The sequence below is a fragment of the Lathamus discolor genome, chromosome Z (assembly GCF_037157495.1).
Source record: "Lathamus discolor isolate bLatDis1 chromosome Z, bLatDis1.hap1, whole genome shotgun sequence".
Taxonomy (NCBI): Eukaryota; Metazoa; Chordata; class Aves; order Psittaciformes; family Psittacidae; genus Lathamus; species Lathamus discolor.
The window spans coordinates 76,083,351-76,099,587 of NC_088909.1; the positions used below are offsets into that span (position 1 = coordinate 76,083,351).

General features: G+C 54.5%; 1 protein-coding gene and 1 long non-coding RNA gene across 4 annotated transcripts; both read left to right on the forward strand.

Annotated features, from left to right (window-relative positions):
- Positions 1 to 444: 444 nt before the first annotated feature.
- On the forward strand, positions 445 to 1,211 carry LOC136004661 (uncharacterized). The gene is made up of 3 exons (XR_010608565.1): positions 445 to 528; positions 807 to 960; positions 1,136 to 1,211. It is a non-coding gene; the product is annotated as an uncharacterized LOC136004661 (long non-coding RNA).
- A 6,244-nt stretch (positions 1,212 to 7,455) lies between these two features.
- Positions 7,456 to 10,685, forward strand: LOC136005313 (sperm-associated antigen 4 protein-like). 3 transcript variants are annotated; one of them, XR_010608751.1, is made up of 7 exons: positions 7,456 to 7,512; positions 7,695 to 7,735; positions 8,016 to 8,109; positions 8,277 to 8,346; positions 8,718 to 8,818; positions 9,409 to 10,006; positions 10,282 to 10,685. XR_010608751.1 is itself a non-coding variant. In XM_065662685.1 (6 exons), the coding sequence occupies exons 1-6, from the start codon at positions 7,480 to 7,482 to the stop codon at positions 9,925 to 9,927; spliced, it is 858 nt and encodes a 285-aa protein (XP_065518757.1). In that variant the 5' UTR covers positions 7,456 to 7,479; the 3' UTR covers positions 9,928 to 10,685. The 3 variants fall into 3 exon arrangements, 2 of the variants coding, with proteins under 2 accessions (XP_065518757.1, XP_065518758.1); XM_065662685.1 differs by having other exon boundaries at positions 9,409 to 10,685; XM_065662686.1 differs by lacking the exon at positions 8,718 to 8,818 and having other exon boundaries at positions 9,409 to 10,685.
- The last annotated feature ends 5,552 nt before the right edge of the window (positions 10,686 to 16,237 follow it).

Sequence of the window (16,237 nt, forward strand, 5' to 3'; positions counted from 1 at the left end):
ACCTTGTTGGTGTTGGGGGGCATAAACCAGGTTCAAAACCAGGTTTCGCCACTCACCCAGCTCTTTCTCCCCTCCCCAGGCAGCTGCTGGTGGATTTCCAGTGCCTGTCTTGTGATAGGCAACTCAGCATGCGGGTGCCTGGCTCGTGAGTACCGCCCAGCACAGGCGCATCAGGAGTCTGCATGGGTGGGATGGGGGAGATGGGTGCTGGTGGTGCTCCAGACCAGGCATGGGGTTCGGGGTGTCTGCCTGCGAGGGTCTGATCGTGCCCAGCACCCTCCACAGGCCTGCCCGTCAGCGGGAGGATTAGGACCCCTCCCGGAGGTCAGCGGGCAGGGGATGCCGTGAGGTGCAAGCCTGTGGGGTTTGGGGTGCTGCCACGAGCCAGGGTGGGCCATTTGTCCCCTGTCACCCACTGATGGCTCTTGCCCTCCCCAGGCCGATCCCACCCATCCCGCGCTTACCACCACTGGTCCCTCGCGTCACTGGAAAATCCCAGCCTGTTCCAAAGACGGAGCAAACCCGCAGGTAGGGGACATGGGACCCATCCCCATCCCTGGGGTGCACGATGGCCCTGCCCCAGCAAGGGCGAGTCCTCCCCTGTGTTGGGGCAGACGACACTGCTCCCTGGACAGGGCAGGGCAGGGGAGCAGGGATGTGCCACAGAGGCTCAGCTGTGCTTGCCCCAGGCCTGGGGCTTTTACAGCCTCGCCACTGTGCTGCCCCGTCTCTCTCTCAGTGGCGCTGAAGCCACATGTGCTGAGTTGTGTGCCGGGTGCTGAGTGTTCCCATACCCTATCCTGCAGGGAGCCGATGGCTGCATGCACGTACCCCACCGTGCCACGGCAGTGTGGGGGCCAGTGTACTGTCACACGCCCGCTGCAGCGCAGCCTGCGCCTCCCGCTTGACCAGCCTAGGACCCCACAGGCAGTCCAGCCATCCACCCTGCTCCCCAGCAAGGTAGGGATGAAGAAAGAAGGGATCTGGTGGGGGTGACTGAGGCTGGGAGGGTGATGCTGAGCATCTTGGGGGGGGATCCATGCCTCAGTTTCCCCAGGAGAGATGGGTACGGAGGGTTGCTGGGGGCTGCTGAATTCAGCCCCATGCCTTAGCCAACCCATTCTCTCCTCCCCAGCAGGACAAGATAAAGCCGTTGTGGCAGGACAGCCGCAGGGCTGGCCCCTGCCCCTCAGCCCCAGGCACCACTGGCCCACTGAAACAAAGGTCAGGCTCATCCCACAGCCATCTTCTCCAGGTACACTGGCCACACCCACCCCTCCAGCCCCGCAGGATGGATGCGGCAAGCCGGCAGCAGGGCAGGACTGGGGCTCAGCGGCTGAATCCCATTGCCCCGGCACCCCAGCAAGCACAGAAGTAGCTCCCAACATGAGCAATAAAGAGTGATGCTCAGCAAAGTGCCTGTGTGGCCTGAGTGGGGGCACCCTGACTTGGCATCTGCCCTTGGCCTGTGGCCACTTGTCACCGAAGGTGCTGGAAACAGCCCCTGGCCATCCCCCTGCTCCTCATCCCCGGGGTCTGAGCAACCTCAGCTGCTGCGCTCCCCCTGGCACCTCCATGAGCCCTGTGTGGCCCTGACGGCCCCTGCTAGGGGAGCCTGTGGCCCCAGAGTGGGGCTGGGGGAGCTGGGCAGTGCAGCAGGAGCAGGAGCATGCTCGGTTGCTGCTGAAGGTGACAGCAACTTGGCCCCTGGGTGGGAAGGGTGGTGGCAGCAGCACGCGGTGAGGGACAGCTCTCAACTCCCTGCTAAAAGCAGGGAACTTGCCCGTATTGGTGCCCTTGTTCTCTGACTGTGAGTATTGCAGTGGTATTGGTAGAGAGCACAGCGCAGGAAGGGGCTTCAGGGCTTCATGCTAGAGTTGCCTTCCTTGGTGTTTGTGTCAAGGAAGGCAACATGTGCCTGAACTGCTTCTGGCATCCACCTGAGATCATACCTAGCCCTTAATTCATCAATAAGCCACGACATCAGCTAGCTGGGGCTAGCCAAGACTCTGGAGATTCGGTGCCTCAAATTGCGTAGGAGAGAAAACTCCCATCAGAAATAGGGGGTGTGTGGACTTCTGAGGCTAGGGTTCAACTCCCCTAGCTTCAGAAGGCTACAGAATAAAAGCTTAACACTGTGTGCCATTGAAGCCAAAGGACTGTAGACCTCCGACTATATGTGGCTGTTAAGAGACTTTGCTCTTGACTTCACTGTCCGTGTGGACCGTGCAACCAGCAGTCTTCAGTCCATGACTGTAGACCTTTGAACTGTCCTGGAAACCCTGGGATCAAGCTTAGGTGTAGAAACATACACAGCAGTTACCTATAGTTAGGTGAGAGGAATTCCAATACAGGTGTCTATGGAACTGTAAGGTGCCTGTGATGAAGTGAGCTACTGCAGAGGATCAAGCGATGAGACAGAGGTTTGTGCTCAATGCACCAGGCTGTGTTAACCAAATGCCACAGTGCTGGGCCCGTGCCTGTGGCAGGCACAGCCTTCACGATAACATGGAAGTGGCAGTGTAAGGTCACAGCTGCTGGTTTGTGTAAGTCCCTCATACCCACCTGGACCTCAACAGGGCTTGAAAAGAGGATGTGCACCCTCTCGGCATGCTCTGTTGAGGCACCACTTGGGTAGGAGCAGCAGTGGCACTTGATAAACATTTTGTTAGATCGTTATATTCCTAAGCTTTATTTCCTGCTACTTATGCCTGACGGCATAAATTCTTGAGCAGCAAAGCCCATCCAAGGCCCCCACAGCTTCTGGCTGCTCGAATATGGAGAAGATCAATTGGAATATAGAGAGGTGACTCGGGGATTTTCTGTGTGCACGCGATGCGTTTTTTCTCTAGTTCCAGAACCGGCCGATCAGGAGAGCAGTGTGACTTCTGGCAAGGGAATTATTCTTAGTGCAGCAGAGGAATAAAAACCCATGGGTTGTTTCTTACTGTTGAGAGCCCTTGAAAAAGTATGCTTTTGAACATAGTGAAATATTTAGAGGAGATGACAAGAGTCCAAGCAGAGGCAAGCACCTGCGCAGGAGAAGAGCACAGCCAGAAGACTCCCCGTATTTATGCATTTCTGCCACGTGTTTGCACCTACACAGCTAAAATACTTCTTGTAGCAGGTCTTTTTTTGGTTATCTTTATTTTTGCTTCTGATACCAGTATAAGAAGGGGGGCACTTGGGGCCACAGCTGGGCACTGGGGGCAATGCAATGGAACGGAGTGGGGGGGACAGACGTGAAGGCGGTGGCACCTCCCATGTGAGAAACCCCGAGGGGAACCACAGAGGCAGACTGTGGGGACAAAGGCATCTGGGGAGCATCACCGTACCCCCGCTGTGCTGTGTTCCTGGGGGTGCCCTGTGGAAATCCTGCTCTCCTGGGGGTCTTCTCCCCAGATGGGGCAAGGGGGACCCCCCAAACCTGCCCCTCTGCCCACCTGCGGACCCTGCCCACCTCGCTGCACTCCCCAGACACCTTAGTCCCCACGGAGCCATCCCCCGTGGATGTTTTACCCAGGGGGAGTTGTTCAGGGGAAAATGGGAGCTAACAGCCTGTCTTGGGCTCCCAGGTGGCTCCAGCAGGATCTGGGATTCCCCCCAGTGCCACCTGCAGTGGAATAACTGGGAGCCAGCAAAGGACCCTCGAGCACCCACGGGTGGGCTCAGGCGTCGAGGGGCTTAACTCCATCCCCGGCACTAACTGCATTCGCAGGACGGGGCCCAGTCGGGTCTGAGCTCGGAGGGGACTAACGCCAAAGAGCTCAGGCCCTGTCGCTCTCTTCCTGTGAACACGCTGCCCCTAGAAGCACGAGCCCTCGCTTCACCTCGCCCTTGGCAGCTGTCTGGGGGGTGCTCCTTGTCTGAGGAGCCCCAGCGGGCAGATTTTCCTCTCCTTGCGCTTTTTCTCCTTGATGTTGCTCTGTGCCAGGTCTCTCCTACCATGGGGCTCTCCCGGTGCCCTGGGGGATGCTTTGCTGCTGCACCCTGAGCCCCCCCCGGCCCTTGCTGACATCTCTGGAGCTGTTGTGTTCCCATCTGAGAGGGTTTTGACCCCAGTGGCTTGTGTTGTGAGCAGCCTGGGGGCTGTGTTTCTTTTCCACGTTAACGGAGTTGGGCTACTGAAGCGCTAAACCAGGGGCTGGCGCGTTGTTTGAGAAGGGAATCGAGAACGCTCCTTGCCGTCCCGCGGGTGGGCAGCAAGAGGAGAGAAACTTCGTGTTTCCCTTTCTGACTGACTTGCCTGAGAGCACGGAAGGGAGCGCTTCCTTCAGGTGCTGCACGGCCGGCCAGATGGTTTGCTGCAGGCAGAGCGAGGCAGCCCCTTGCTGGCTGAGTGCCCTCTCCTCTCTTGCACAGCAGAGCAATGGCTTTCATCCAACCTCAGTTGGTGGAACGTCCAGAAAGGGCAGCTTAGGGCAACCTGTTCGGAGGGATACTCAGTCTCTCGTGTCAGGGCACTGGAAACAAGCTCACATGTGTCTCCCAGCCAGGCCAGGGATGCTAGTTTATGTGCTGGCCTTTTTGTTTTGTGAGCTTTGCATCATTCTTGTTCTGCAGGGGCAAGGCCCGTGAGGGGCTCGGTCCTCACTTGAACACTCTGTCTGTGCTGCAAAGCCAGGCACTTTTCGTGGAGCTGCCTGGGGCTGCTGAGTTGTGGCAGAGTCTTTGTGGGGAAGGGGAGTTGGAAGAACATCTGCAGGTGTGCTCTCCAAAACACTGACACTGACCCTGCCACCAAAGCATAGGATGCTCAGGTTTGGTGCTTCCTGTGAAGTTTGTCCCCTCCGAACAGCCGCTGTGTCTGTCATGTGGGGCTGTTTGCGTAAGCAGGCTCACTTGGCAACTTGCAGCCTTCTGCGGGGAAGCGGGGCTCACGGCATGCTCCCTTCCTGTGTGACACTAAGCCTTGGCTGGAGGGGCACCTGAGAAAGCCGCACGAGGGGCTTGTGAAAGGCTGTCTCCGGGATGCTCAAAGGAGAAATGGCCCGCCTATGATCTCTCCCTTGATGAGGCAGACAAGCACACTCCAGTAAACATGTACCACGTTCCAGCCTGCTGAGGGGGGGGACAAAGCCTGCTGGGGGTGGGGGGCAAAGCTCTTGCTTCCAAAGAGTGACAGGCTGCCCGTAGCAGGCCCTTTTGCTTCTCCCCACACTCTTCTTGATTTGGAGAAAACTCCAGGAACAAACTTGCCAACAAAGTTTTCAAGCTGACAAGCAGGTATTCTTTATTGCGGCCCCGGGAGACACGGGGGATAGCTCCTCCTAACGTGTGTCCCCATATTGCTACACGAGCCGTCCTTATACAGTCCCTGGGCATACGTACATATTCATGAGCTTACATATGGATTGCATCATTTTCCAGAAAGCTCCCCGCATGCGTACAGAATTGTGGTGGTGGTCTCTGAGGGTCGTTTACTTCTTCCCACAATCTTCATCACTTCTGGCAGCCTTTGAAGCACGCCCAGCAGATGCTTATACCAGCTTAATTGGTTCGTTAGCACCACAGACATTATAATCCTCCTGTCCTCCTACTTATCAGCTGGTTTAACTGTGGCCCATCCCGGGCACCTGCCATTCCCCAATACTCGTTTTCCCTGTGTCCTGTTCTTCTAGACTGTTAAAACTATGTCAACTGTAACGATTTATCTTGCACAAGAATTCTCAGTATGTTCTCCAGCTGTACTCTACTGTTTTTTCTGTGTACCATGCACCTCAGTAATTTTCCATTGCTCCTGTTACAAAGCCATCAAACTTAACCTCACTTAAAACTGATTCTAAAGGTTTATATATTCCATTTTGTAACGTTGTGCCCCCGCCTTGTCTCAACATCTTGCCCCAGGAAGGTGCAGGATGTGCAAAACACACCACCAAGTGAGCTGCGGAGTCTCTCCCCACACCCCCCAGACCCCGCACCCACCCTACCGCTTCATCTACAGTCACACTATGATGTCACACCATGACGTCACACCACGCAGGGGGAGAGTCGATGAGATTGGGCGCTGTGGGCGTGGATGGAACTCACAGGGTTCTGTGGGCTGAGTGCCACTGGCAAGCATTCTCCTGGCTGTCTTCAGGAGCTCATCTGCGCACACAGCAAACTCTTGCAGCTTGCAGAAGGTGTCATTCCTTACCAGGATGGTACAGAGGAAGGCTCGTCCACAGGCTCGAGTGGCTGACCGGCAAGGGAGAACAGCTAGCTGCAGCAGGCGAAGCTGTTCGAAGGCTCGGGGCACCCAAGGGCAAAGGTCTGCCCACCGCACTGCTGCAGAAAACAAGGGTGAGTTCAGCACTGCCTTCCACCCCGTGCTTGCACAGAGCCTGCCCGACTTGGCCAGGCCCAACAGCACTGCAGAACCGGCACCATCCTGCTGCCTGGGCCCACTGTGGCTATGTGACGATGAAGGAGCTGGGATCCTGTAGTTCCTAGGGGCACCCCAGCACTCGGGCCACCCGCCTTCCCCGGGCACGGCAAATGTGCCCTGCCTGCAAGGGGATCCTTCCACTCCACACTCCCAGCTTCCCCGCTACAGGCCATAGCCACAGCCCTTGCCCCACCCCCAGAGAGGGCCTGCGTGGGACCAGCACACACCTGCCTGCAGCTATCTGGCGTGTACTCAAGGAGGATCCTGAGGCTTTCCTCTCATTGCTTTGCCCAGGGTTGCTCTGCAGTGTGGTCACGGCCATGGCCTTCCTGCGGAGGTGCCTTTGCTCAGGAATCTCCACCATGTGAGTACAGCACGTGCTCAGTAACAAGGCAGGGACAAGGAGCGCGCAGGGCTCAGGGCGAGCATGGGGAAGCTGGTGGAGGGGGCTGGGGCTGGTCGTGCTCCCCACCAGGAGCTTTCTGGCTACTTCTAGATTACTGCTCCTAAGCTTGTAAGAGAAAATCGCCCCTGTGCAGGGCTCTGCCCTGAATCACTGCTGCCAGCCGAACTCCCTCTTTTCCAGGAAAGAGTTCATCACCTTTGAAAAGAACAGGCTCTTCACAGTCCTCTTCTTGATGATCCTAGGGGCTTTCGGTGAGTATTTGCCTGTTGCCAGTGGAGGCATGGAGGCAGAGAATGCGAGCTCCAGAGTGAGAGAGAGGTGCTGGTGGGGCCCTTCCAACCCCTCCACGTGTGAAGCACAGGGAGCTTCTGAGATGCCCATGATACAACCAGCAACAGAGCCAACAGCTGAAACGGGTGCACAGCCTATGATGCTCACTGCAGACGGGTGGGGAAATGGTGTGTAGCTCTGCGGCTCCAAGCACACCTGGAAACCAGGAGTGTGCAGAGCCCTCCGGCATGGGGAGAGGGTCCCCACTTGGAGTGCCAACCCTTCTCTGCATCCCCATGTCCTCAGCCAGCCTCTTGCCACCCTGCTGTGGGAGGAGACCATGTCAATACAGGGATCATTAGAAACCCCGATAAAATAATCTCTTTTGGTGATGCGAATTACAGCTGGTGCCTGCTGTGGGACCTCCACGGTGATGTGGATTCTGCGGACAGCGGGTGTGCCACAGGTCAGTGACTGCAGCTGTGGGACAGGAAAGTCCCACAGAGGAGCACTGCTGGAGTGGGTGCATGGGTAAATAGCCCAGTCCCTCCAGTTCTAGGCAGTGCCCTAGAGAATCAGCCGCGGCTTCTGCCGTGACTCTGGAAAGCCCTGGCAGTTCTGGGACTCAGGAGAGCCTTTTCCTTTCAGGTGCTGCTGGGGGAGCCTGCAACTGACCTGGCGTCCCTGCAGTAAGAGTCCTCTCCTCTCTCCTGACCTGCGTGCAACACGTTTCATGGGGTAGCGGCAGATGAGCTCATGCTATCTGCATTCATTTTCACGGTGCCCAGAGCTTGTATCTTGTGCTCCTGCCTGGGCCTTTTGCTAAAACAGGAGGGGAAGGAAGCATTCACAAGCCAGGCAAAGAGAAAAAGAGGCTGGAGCTTTGCTGCCTCTCTTCCTCCCAAGCTTGGAGGCTTTGGGAGGGGCTGGGCAACTCTCTGACAAGATCCGCTTTCATGCTGACTGCAGAAATACGATTGCTCTGTCGTGGAAAAAACAGGACATGCAACATCTGAGAGATGAACTGGCAAGACTGGCTGCAGAGATCAACAGTGTGAAGAAGGTGATCCTGCACTGTGGGAAAGAGGGCCGGGGCCTGCCTGGGCAGCTGGTGGGCTTTTCTGGCTCAGCCCACGCACCCCATCCGTTGCCAGGGGCTGCTGGTTGAGCTGCTTCACTGTAAAGCCCCTTCTGGCCAGCTTGTGACGTGGTTGTTCGTGTTTTCCCCAGGAAGCTCAGCAAATGAGAGAAGCAATGTCTGCAATCACACAGATGTCTGGCTGGGCTCTGAAAACCACAGGTACGGAAGAACACAGGAAGCCAGGGCTGTCATCGCACTCAGCTCCTGCTTAGCGCTCCCAAAAGGAGGCTGTGTGGCAGCCTCAGTTCTGTGAGGCGCAGGGACATGGAACAAAACCACGGGATGCAAGAGCATGACTGTGACTGAGCAGGTCTCGTGGGGTTTGCTGTCTCCCAGCACTCACAGACCTCCTGTTGTGTGTCTGAGAGAGAACTGCTGTCATCGGGCATGGGGATCACCTTCTTTTCCTGGGGCACCCACAAAGGTGTGGTGCTGCATATGGAGGCTGGCAGGCATCCTTAGAAATAGCCTGCAGCCACTAGGTCCTCAGAGCATGGAGCCTCTTGGACTCTCCTTTCTTCTCCCTCCAGGGACTGCCATCAGCCTGCAGAGATCACCCAGCAGCTCTGCAGGGCTCTGCAGGGTGTTCTGGTTCCTGTTTACTCCACCCATTCTGGATACCTTTGTGCAGGTAGAGTAGCAGAAACTGTCAGTGCTGCTTCTCTTGCCTCTTACAAAGTTGGTGGCAAGCCCTGTGCCGTCTCCCCTCAGGCCAGTGGTATTGCTCAAGGCCGTGGCATGGGTCCAGTGCCTGACACCTGAGGTCTCACAGAGGGCTTGGCCCCCTCCAAAACAGCAGCTGGCCACAGAAGTGGTTGTGCTGAGCCGAGCTTCCTGCTCCCCGTCCCAGATCACGTCTGCGTAAAGAGACTTCTCCTCTGCAACCCTATTTCCCTGCCACAGCTTGACTCTCCCTCTCCTGATGGGGCAGTGAAGGGTGGGGAGAGGCTTCGGAGCTGCTGTGCAAAAAGACAGGTTTCATTAAAGGCCTGACTCGGGTGCAGCTACCAGATGCTTCCGCTGACAGGCTATTTTCCTTTTTCCCAGGCTAGGAAGATGAGTGGGCACTTCCATTCACTTCCCATTTATGGAGAAGTGGACAAATGCCATTTGTTTTGAGTTTTTCCCACAAGTGCAGTGCCGCCTATGGTTCTGGCTGCACAGGAGAGCAGCGGGCCACATCACACCCTCACTTTCATTGCTCTTGTCCTCTGCTTTCAGCCTGATTCTTCCCCGGGATACTGCTGGCCTTTCCAAGGGTCTCAGAGTGAGGTGCTAATCCGGCTGCCTGCAAAAATACGACCAATGGCCATCGCCGTACAGCACGCCTTAAGGACACACTCTCCGCTGAGGACTACCAGCAGTGCCCCGCGAGATTTCACCGTCTCTGTGAGTGCTGAGCCCTGGGGGCTGGGACCCGGCTGTGTGGGAGAGCTGCAACAGGGACTTGCTGGTCTCTGCGCATCTGCCGAGGCTCTTGTGCACATTCTTGGGACATTTCAAGGGACATGTGGAATGCCGTCACCCCAAGACTTGCTCACTGCATTTTGGCCCAGCACCTCTACGCTCCTGAGTAACACGCAACGGGGAGACTCAGTCCCACTGCATCCTGCACCAGACTGTGCTGGAGCTGCAGGAGCTGGAGGGAAACCACATTCCCAGATCTGGCACGAGCATTCCCTTGTGGCTATGTTGAGCCTGAACTGCTCCCGTGTGCTTTATCTCCAAGGGACTGGATGAAGAAGGCAAAGATGAAACTCTGCTTGGGACATTCACCTACGCTGCACAGGAAGAGCTTATCCAGACCTTCACTTTGCAGGTACAGTGCAGCAGGATTTTCCCCAGGACCCACTTTCTGGGGCCAGCAAGCTCAGGTTTCCAGAGCTGCCTGTCTTGCTCTGAGGCCAGGCTTTTGCTCTGCATGGGCACAGGGGTCCTTTGCTGCGAGGGTGGGAGAAGGGAAGAAGGGAGAAGCTGCCACCTCAGCCAGTGCTGCCGGAGCTGGTCCTGGAACCAGACCCAGCTGGCAGAGGAAGATGTGCGGAGCCTGCTGTCGCTCCCTACAGCCCAGGAGTGACCCTGGCTTCTTTGCAGGAGAAGAACAGAGACTTCCGTTTTTTGAAGCTTGTGGTACAGAGCAACTGGGGAAAACCAGGGTACACCTGTATTTATCGAGTGCAGGTGCACGGGAAGGTGGATGGAACCAGTGCCATCAGCCAGGTTTCAGATGTGACGAACTCGCTTCAGTAAGAATTAAAGAGGAAAATGGAGAAACAAGGAGAGTGGCTGGCTGTTAGTCTGGGGCGCAGCAGTGTCATTTCAGTGGCCTTCTCACAGCTGCCAACTACTGCCTTTCGCGGGCCAAGGCCTTCCTCAAGCTTTTCACTTTCTCTCCACCCCAGGAATGTTTCCTAAGTAACCAAAAGGAGACAACATTCCCATCGCCTTTTCTTGCCTACTTCCTTGTCAAAATCCTTTGTGGGTCATGATATTGGTGCCTGGGGCTTTTCCTGGACACTCTTCCCACTTTGCGAGGAGTGAATCCCATCCGACACCAGTAAACCTGGTGCCATGTAAGCCATCCTGTTATCAAGACAGCCCACACTGTGGAGGTGACACCAGCCATGGAGCCATGTACCAAAGGACTTAGTCCACCTCGTCCATCTAATGTCACTGCCCCCAGCTGGAAGAAGAGATAACCTCAACCCCAGATCCCCCTTACCAACTGTCCCAAGGCCCTTTTGATCACACTTGGACTGTGGGTTGCAGCGTAACCACCACTCCCCTAGAAGACCGCTAATGGGCGGCAGTCTGAGGGCCACACCAGGCTGGAAGTTTCCTAACAATGTCCTTAAGCTGGGCCCCAGGGAGTCAGCAGACTTCCGCATGAGGGGGGTCTGCCTGGCATACTGGCTGCTCTGTTCCCCTCAGAAGGGAATAACCTACAACTACAACCCACCTTTTCTGCCTCACAGAGGTGACTGTAATACGGGGGTTACGCTTTTCTGACCCTGCCACCACTTCTGCAGCAGATGGGCCTCTGACCATCCACTGACTGGCTTTTCACTTCCAGAGCTTCACATCACTGAGGTTGTACAGACGCACCCGGGAAGGTGAGGTGGGCACGGGTGGCTTTCGCCTGCTGCCCAAGTGTGGACTTGCATCCATTCACTCCTTTCCCTTGAGCTGCTGCCTTTGGTCTGGGAGGGGGAGGATTCAGGACTTCTGGATCCTGTTTTTTTTTCTGACAGTGAGGCCGGAGCCTGGTTCCACCAGCCTACATCCTTCTCGCACTCCCTGCTGCTTCTTAACCTTCCTACTACTTCTTCTAGGTCTGACCCCGGGCTGAGCAGATCGTCCACATGGTCACACGTGACACAGCTGCTGTCGCTGCTGCCATCCACTACCAGAGAAAGGCTCTGTCACTCCCTGCAGCACGAGCCCTGGCTGGCTGCACGTTTTCCTGTCAGCCCCGCACAGGTTCCTCCATCCCTCCCGAGGAGCGCAGATCAAGTCACTCTGCACCGCCGGGTGCCACGCACAGGCTCCTCGCTGAGGGTGAAGGCCTCAGAGCCACCCACGGAGCTGGGCAGCGGCCAGCGGCCACTCTACACACCCGCGCCCCCCAGCCTGCTTTGTGAACGGGCCGGACCGCCGCAGCTCGGGCAACGCCCAGATCTCGCCAGCGACTCCCGCGAGAGCTGCCGGCCCTGGCGGGGAATTCTGCACCGCCCCGTGCGGTAGCCCCGGGCGCGGCAGGGGCCGCAGCTGCGCTGCAGAGAAGGCGGGCTCCCGGGGAGCAGCCGTGCCCCGGGAGCGACCTTTTGAAGTGGTCACTGGGGGGCGCGGGGCAGGGACGAGGAGGGGAGGGAGGAGGAAAGCGTCTGCTTCCCCTGGCACGGAAAGAGAAGGCAGCGGGAAATGCGGAGCGCGCGTTAATACAGCAAAGCCGGGCTGCCAAAGAACAGTAATGCAGGCTCTGCCAAAGCACCCTCTGGAACACGGTGTGCTCACACATCTAAAACCGCAGCTCGGCTAGGCTGTCCTGGTTCAAAAAATGCTGCGGGACTTCTCAGAGGGTGGGAAATGAAACTGCAGGAGTAGCTGATCTGGTACTTTGGGGTTATGATTAATTTCCCAGTAACTACTGGATAACCATTCGATATGCATACTTGTTGTTATTCAAGAAAAAAGGAAATGATACGCGGATTGACTCCACAACTCGTTAAAGTTGTCAAGTAGGTGTGCTTTATTCAGCGCTGAGGTGCACGAGGATAGCTCCTCCAAAGTATGCACACCCAGGATCGTTTTTCCTTTACCTTCAAACCTAGAACAGCAAACCAAGTTAGCTCAGATGTTAAGCATGTTAGCAAAGTGTATGAATTTGCTATTACAGGGTATGGATCCTCAGTTATCTTGTTAACAGCCCGTAAGCCCTGTACCACCCGGTATTACCCATCAGGTTTACAAACAGGTAAACTAGGGGTGTTAAAATCAGATTGGCACTCTTTTAGCAGTCCGAGCTGTAGGAAATTTCCAGTCATTTGGAAAAATTCCTTCCCTATCTTCCCTTTTCAGGGGGTATTGTTTAATCCTGACTGGCTGTTTTCTGTCCTTGAGCTTATCTGCACCGGGAGTGCATTTTTGGCCCTTCCAGGTATGTTTGTAGCCCATACCCCTGGGAATACCTGATCCAGTATATCTTCAATCTGACTTCTCCCTCGACATGATTAGTGATCAAAACTAAGCTTTAACATCTCTATATACTTATAACTTTATAACTTTATATAGCTTATATATAACTCTATATACTTTAACTTGGTTAAAGAAGGAGCTGCTGGGCAAACTCAAGTGGAAAAGGAGAATCTATGGATTATGTAAGGAGGGGCTGGCCGCTTGGGAGGAATATAGGACAGTTGCTAGAGGATGTAGGGAGGCAATTAGGACAGCTAAGGCCTCCTTGGAACTCAATCTTGCTAGTCGGGTTAAAGACAATAGAAAGGGCTTCTTCAAATACATAGCAAATAAAACTAACACAAGAGGCAATATAGGCCCACTGCTGAACGAAGTGGGTGCCCTGGAGACAGAGGATATAAGGAAGGCAGAGGTGCTGAATGCCTTCTTTGCCTCTGTCTTTACTCCTGCAGACTCTCCCCGAGGGCCCCGGATTTCTATAGCCCCAGAAGGAGTCAGGACAAAGGAGTTTGCTTTGGTAGATGAGGATTGGGTTAGGGATCAGCTATGCAATCTGGACATCTGTAAATCGATGGGTCCGGATGGAATGCACCCACGGGTGCAGAGGGAGCTGGCGGAGGTCATTGCTAGGCCACTTTCCATCATCTTTGGTAAGTCGTGGGAAACGGGCGAGGTGCCTGAGGATTGGCGGATGGCAAAGGTCACACCAGTCTATAAGAAGGGCAAGAAGGAGGACCCGGGTAATTACAGACCGGTCAGCCTTACCTCCATCCCTGGAAAGGTGATGGAACAACTTATTCTTGACTCCATCACTAGGCATATCAAGGATGAGGGGGTCATTAAGAACAGCCAACATGGTTTTATGAGGGGGAAGTCATGTATGACCAACCTTATGGCCTTCTATGAGGAAGTGACTAGGTGGAGGGATGATGGTAGTGCGGTAGATGTGGTTTTTCTTGATTTCAGTAAGGCATTTGATACTGTCTCCTACAGCATCCTCATAGATAAGCTAAGGAAGTGTGGGCTTGACGATCAAGTAGTGAGGTGGATCGAGAACTGGTTGAAAGGAAGAAGGCAGAGAGTTGTGGTCAATGGCGCAGAATCTAGCTGGAGGTCTGTGACTAGTGGAGTTCCTCAGGGGTCGGTGCTGGGACCGGTGCTGTTTAATATTTTCATCAATGACCTGGATGAGGGAACTGAGTGCACCCTCAGCAAGTTTGCTGATGACACAAAACTGGGAGGAGTGGCTGACACACCAGAAGGCTGTGCTGCCATTCAGCGAGACCTGGACAGGCTGGAGAGTTGGGCGGGGAGAAACTTGATGAAATTCAACAAGGGCAAGTGTAGAGTCTTGCATCTGGGGAAGAACAACCCCATGTACCAGTACAGGTTGGGGGGTGACCTGCTGGAAAGTAGCGAAGGGGAAAGGGACCTGGGGGTCCTGGTGGATAGGAGGATGACCATGAGCCAGCAATGTGCTCTTGTGGCCAAGAAGGCAAATGGCATCTTAGGGTGCATTAGAAAGGGAGTGGTTAGTAGGTCAAGAGAGGTTCTCCTCCCCCTCTACTCAGCCTTGGTGAGGCCGCATCTGGAATATTGCATCCAGTTCTGGGCCCCTCTGTTCAAGAAGGACAGGGAATTGCTTGAAGGAGTCCAGCGCAGAGCCACAAAGATGATTAAGGGAGTGGAACATCTCCCTTATGAGGAGAGGCTGAGGGAGCTGGGTCTCTTTTGCTTGGAGAAGAGGAGACTGAGGGGTGACCTCATCAATGTTTACAAATATGTAAAGGGTAGGTGTCAGGATGATGGAGCTAGGCTTTTTTCAGTGATATCCAGTGATAGGACAAGGGGCAATGGGTGTAAACTGGAGCATAGGAAGTTCCACGTTAACATCAGGAAGAACTTCTTTACTGTAAGAGTGACAGAGCACTGGAACAGGTTGCCCAGGGAGGTGTGGAGTCTCCTACACTGGAGATATTCAAGGCTCGCCTGGACAAGTTCCTGTGTGATGTACTGTAGGTTACCCTGCTCTTGCAGGGGGGTTGGACTAGATGATCTTTTGAGGTCCCTTCCAACCCTTGGGATTCTGTGATTCTGTGATTCTGTGATATACTGTTGGTCATTTACTTTTAAAGTGATCTCGCCTCCTTTGAAAGAAATGGTCGCTCCCAAGTGTTCTAACAAATCTCTCCCCAAAAGAGCTTTTGGGGAGTTAGGCATATACAAAAACTTATGGATGCCCCATGGTTTTCCTAATTGATATTTTAATAGTTTACAAAAATAAGCCTTTTCACCTTGGCCAGTCGCCCCTTTTATCATAATATAATCGTGCCCAAAGGCATTAAAGCTTTGTTTAAAACTGAATACGTTGCACCCGTATTAACCAAAAATTCCACTTCCTTTCTTTTCTTTTGTCCCCTAGCTCCATTATAACCAGTGGATCTGCAAGGGAAGATTCCCCTGGTCCCCGTCAGTCTAGTTCCCGTTCAGTCACCAGAGCCACCCCATGGCACTCTCCCCACCAGGGCAGTCTCACTCCCAGCGTCCAAACTCCTCATAGCACTCACACCAATCCGGTTCCACAGAAGAGGAGGCCACTCTCCCACCTCTGCCCGACGTTCCTCCTCCACCAGTTTCAAAGCAACCACTGCAGCCGTGGCTATAGCACGACCCAGCTTTTTCTTTTCTACCTGTTTCCGATTCCTATACACTCTCCGTGCTTCCTCCTTCACTCCCACCCACATTTATTCATCAACCCTTCAGTCCTATCTGTTAACGTCTGTTTGCCTGCCCCGGCACCCATCCCATGCTCAAACACAGGAACTGCGGGAGCTCCCCTCCTTTCCCCCTTGGTTTTTTTTCCTTTTTTATTTTTTTTTTTTTCCCCACAGCTGCTCACCCTGCTCTGCAGGGGTTACAGATGCCTGCCTCTGCAACAGCACTTCTGGTTTAACCCCTTCTTAACTCTGAATGTGAATGTGCTGCTTGTTGCCAGCAACAGCAATTTCCTCCTCCTTATCAATACCTGATAGGACAGAGGCAGAGGGTGCTCCTCTCGGAGGTACCTGTGACACATAATTTTCTTGATGACTGTCCCAATATCACAGGCTGAACAACATCTCTCCAGCTTAGCTTTCTGTTTTTCCCTGGCCTTTTCCAAAACCAAAATTAGGGATCTGGCAGAGCTATATTAATTTCACATTCTGTCTGCCACTCCGGGTGGTTTCTTAAAGTGAAACATATCTGCATACGTTACTTCATCGCATTTTCCTGGCCACCTCAAAAACAACGTAAATTGAAAAAAAATGTATGATAATTCAGAGTTCCATTTTTAGGCCATTTTTCCTGATTTTCC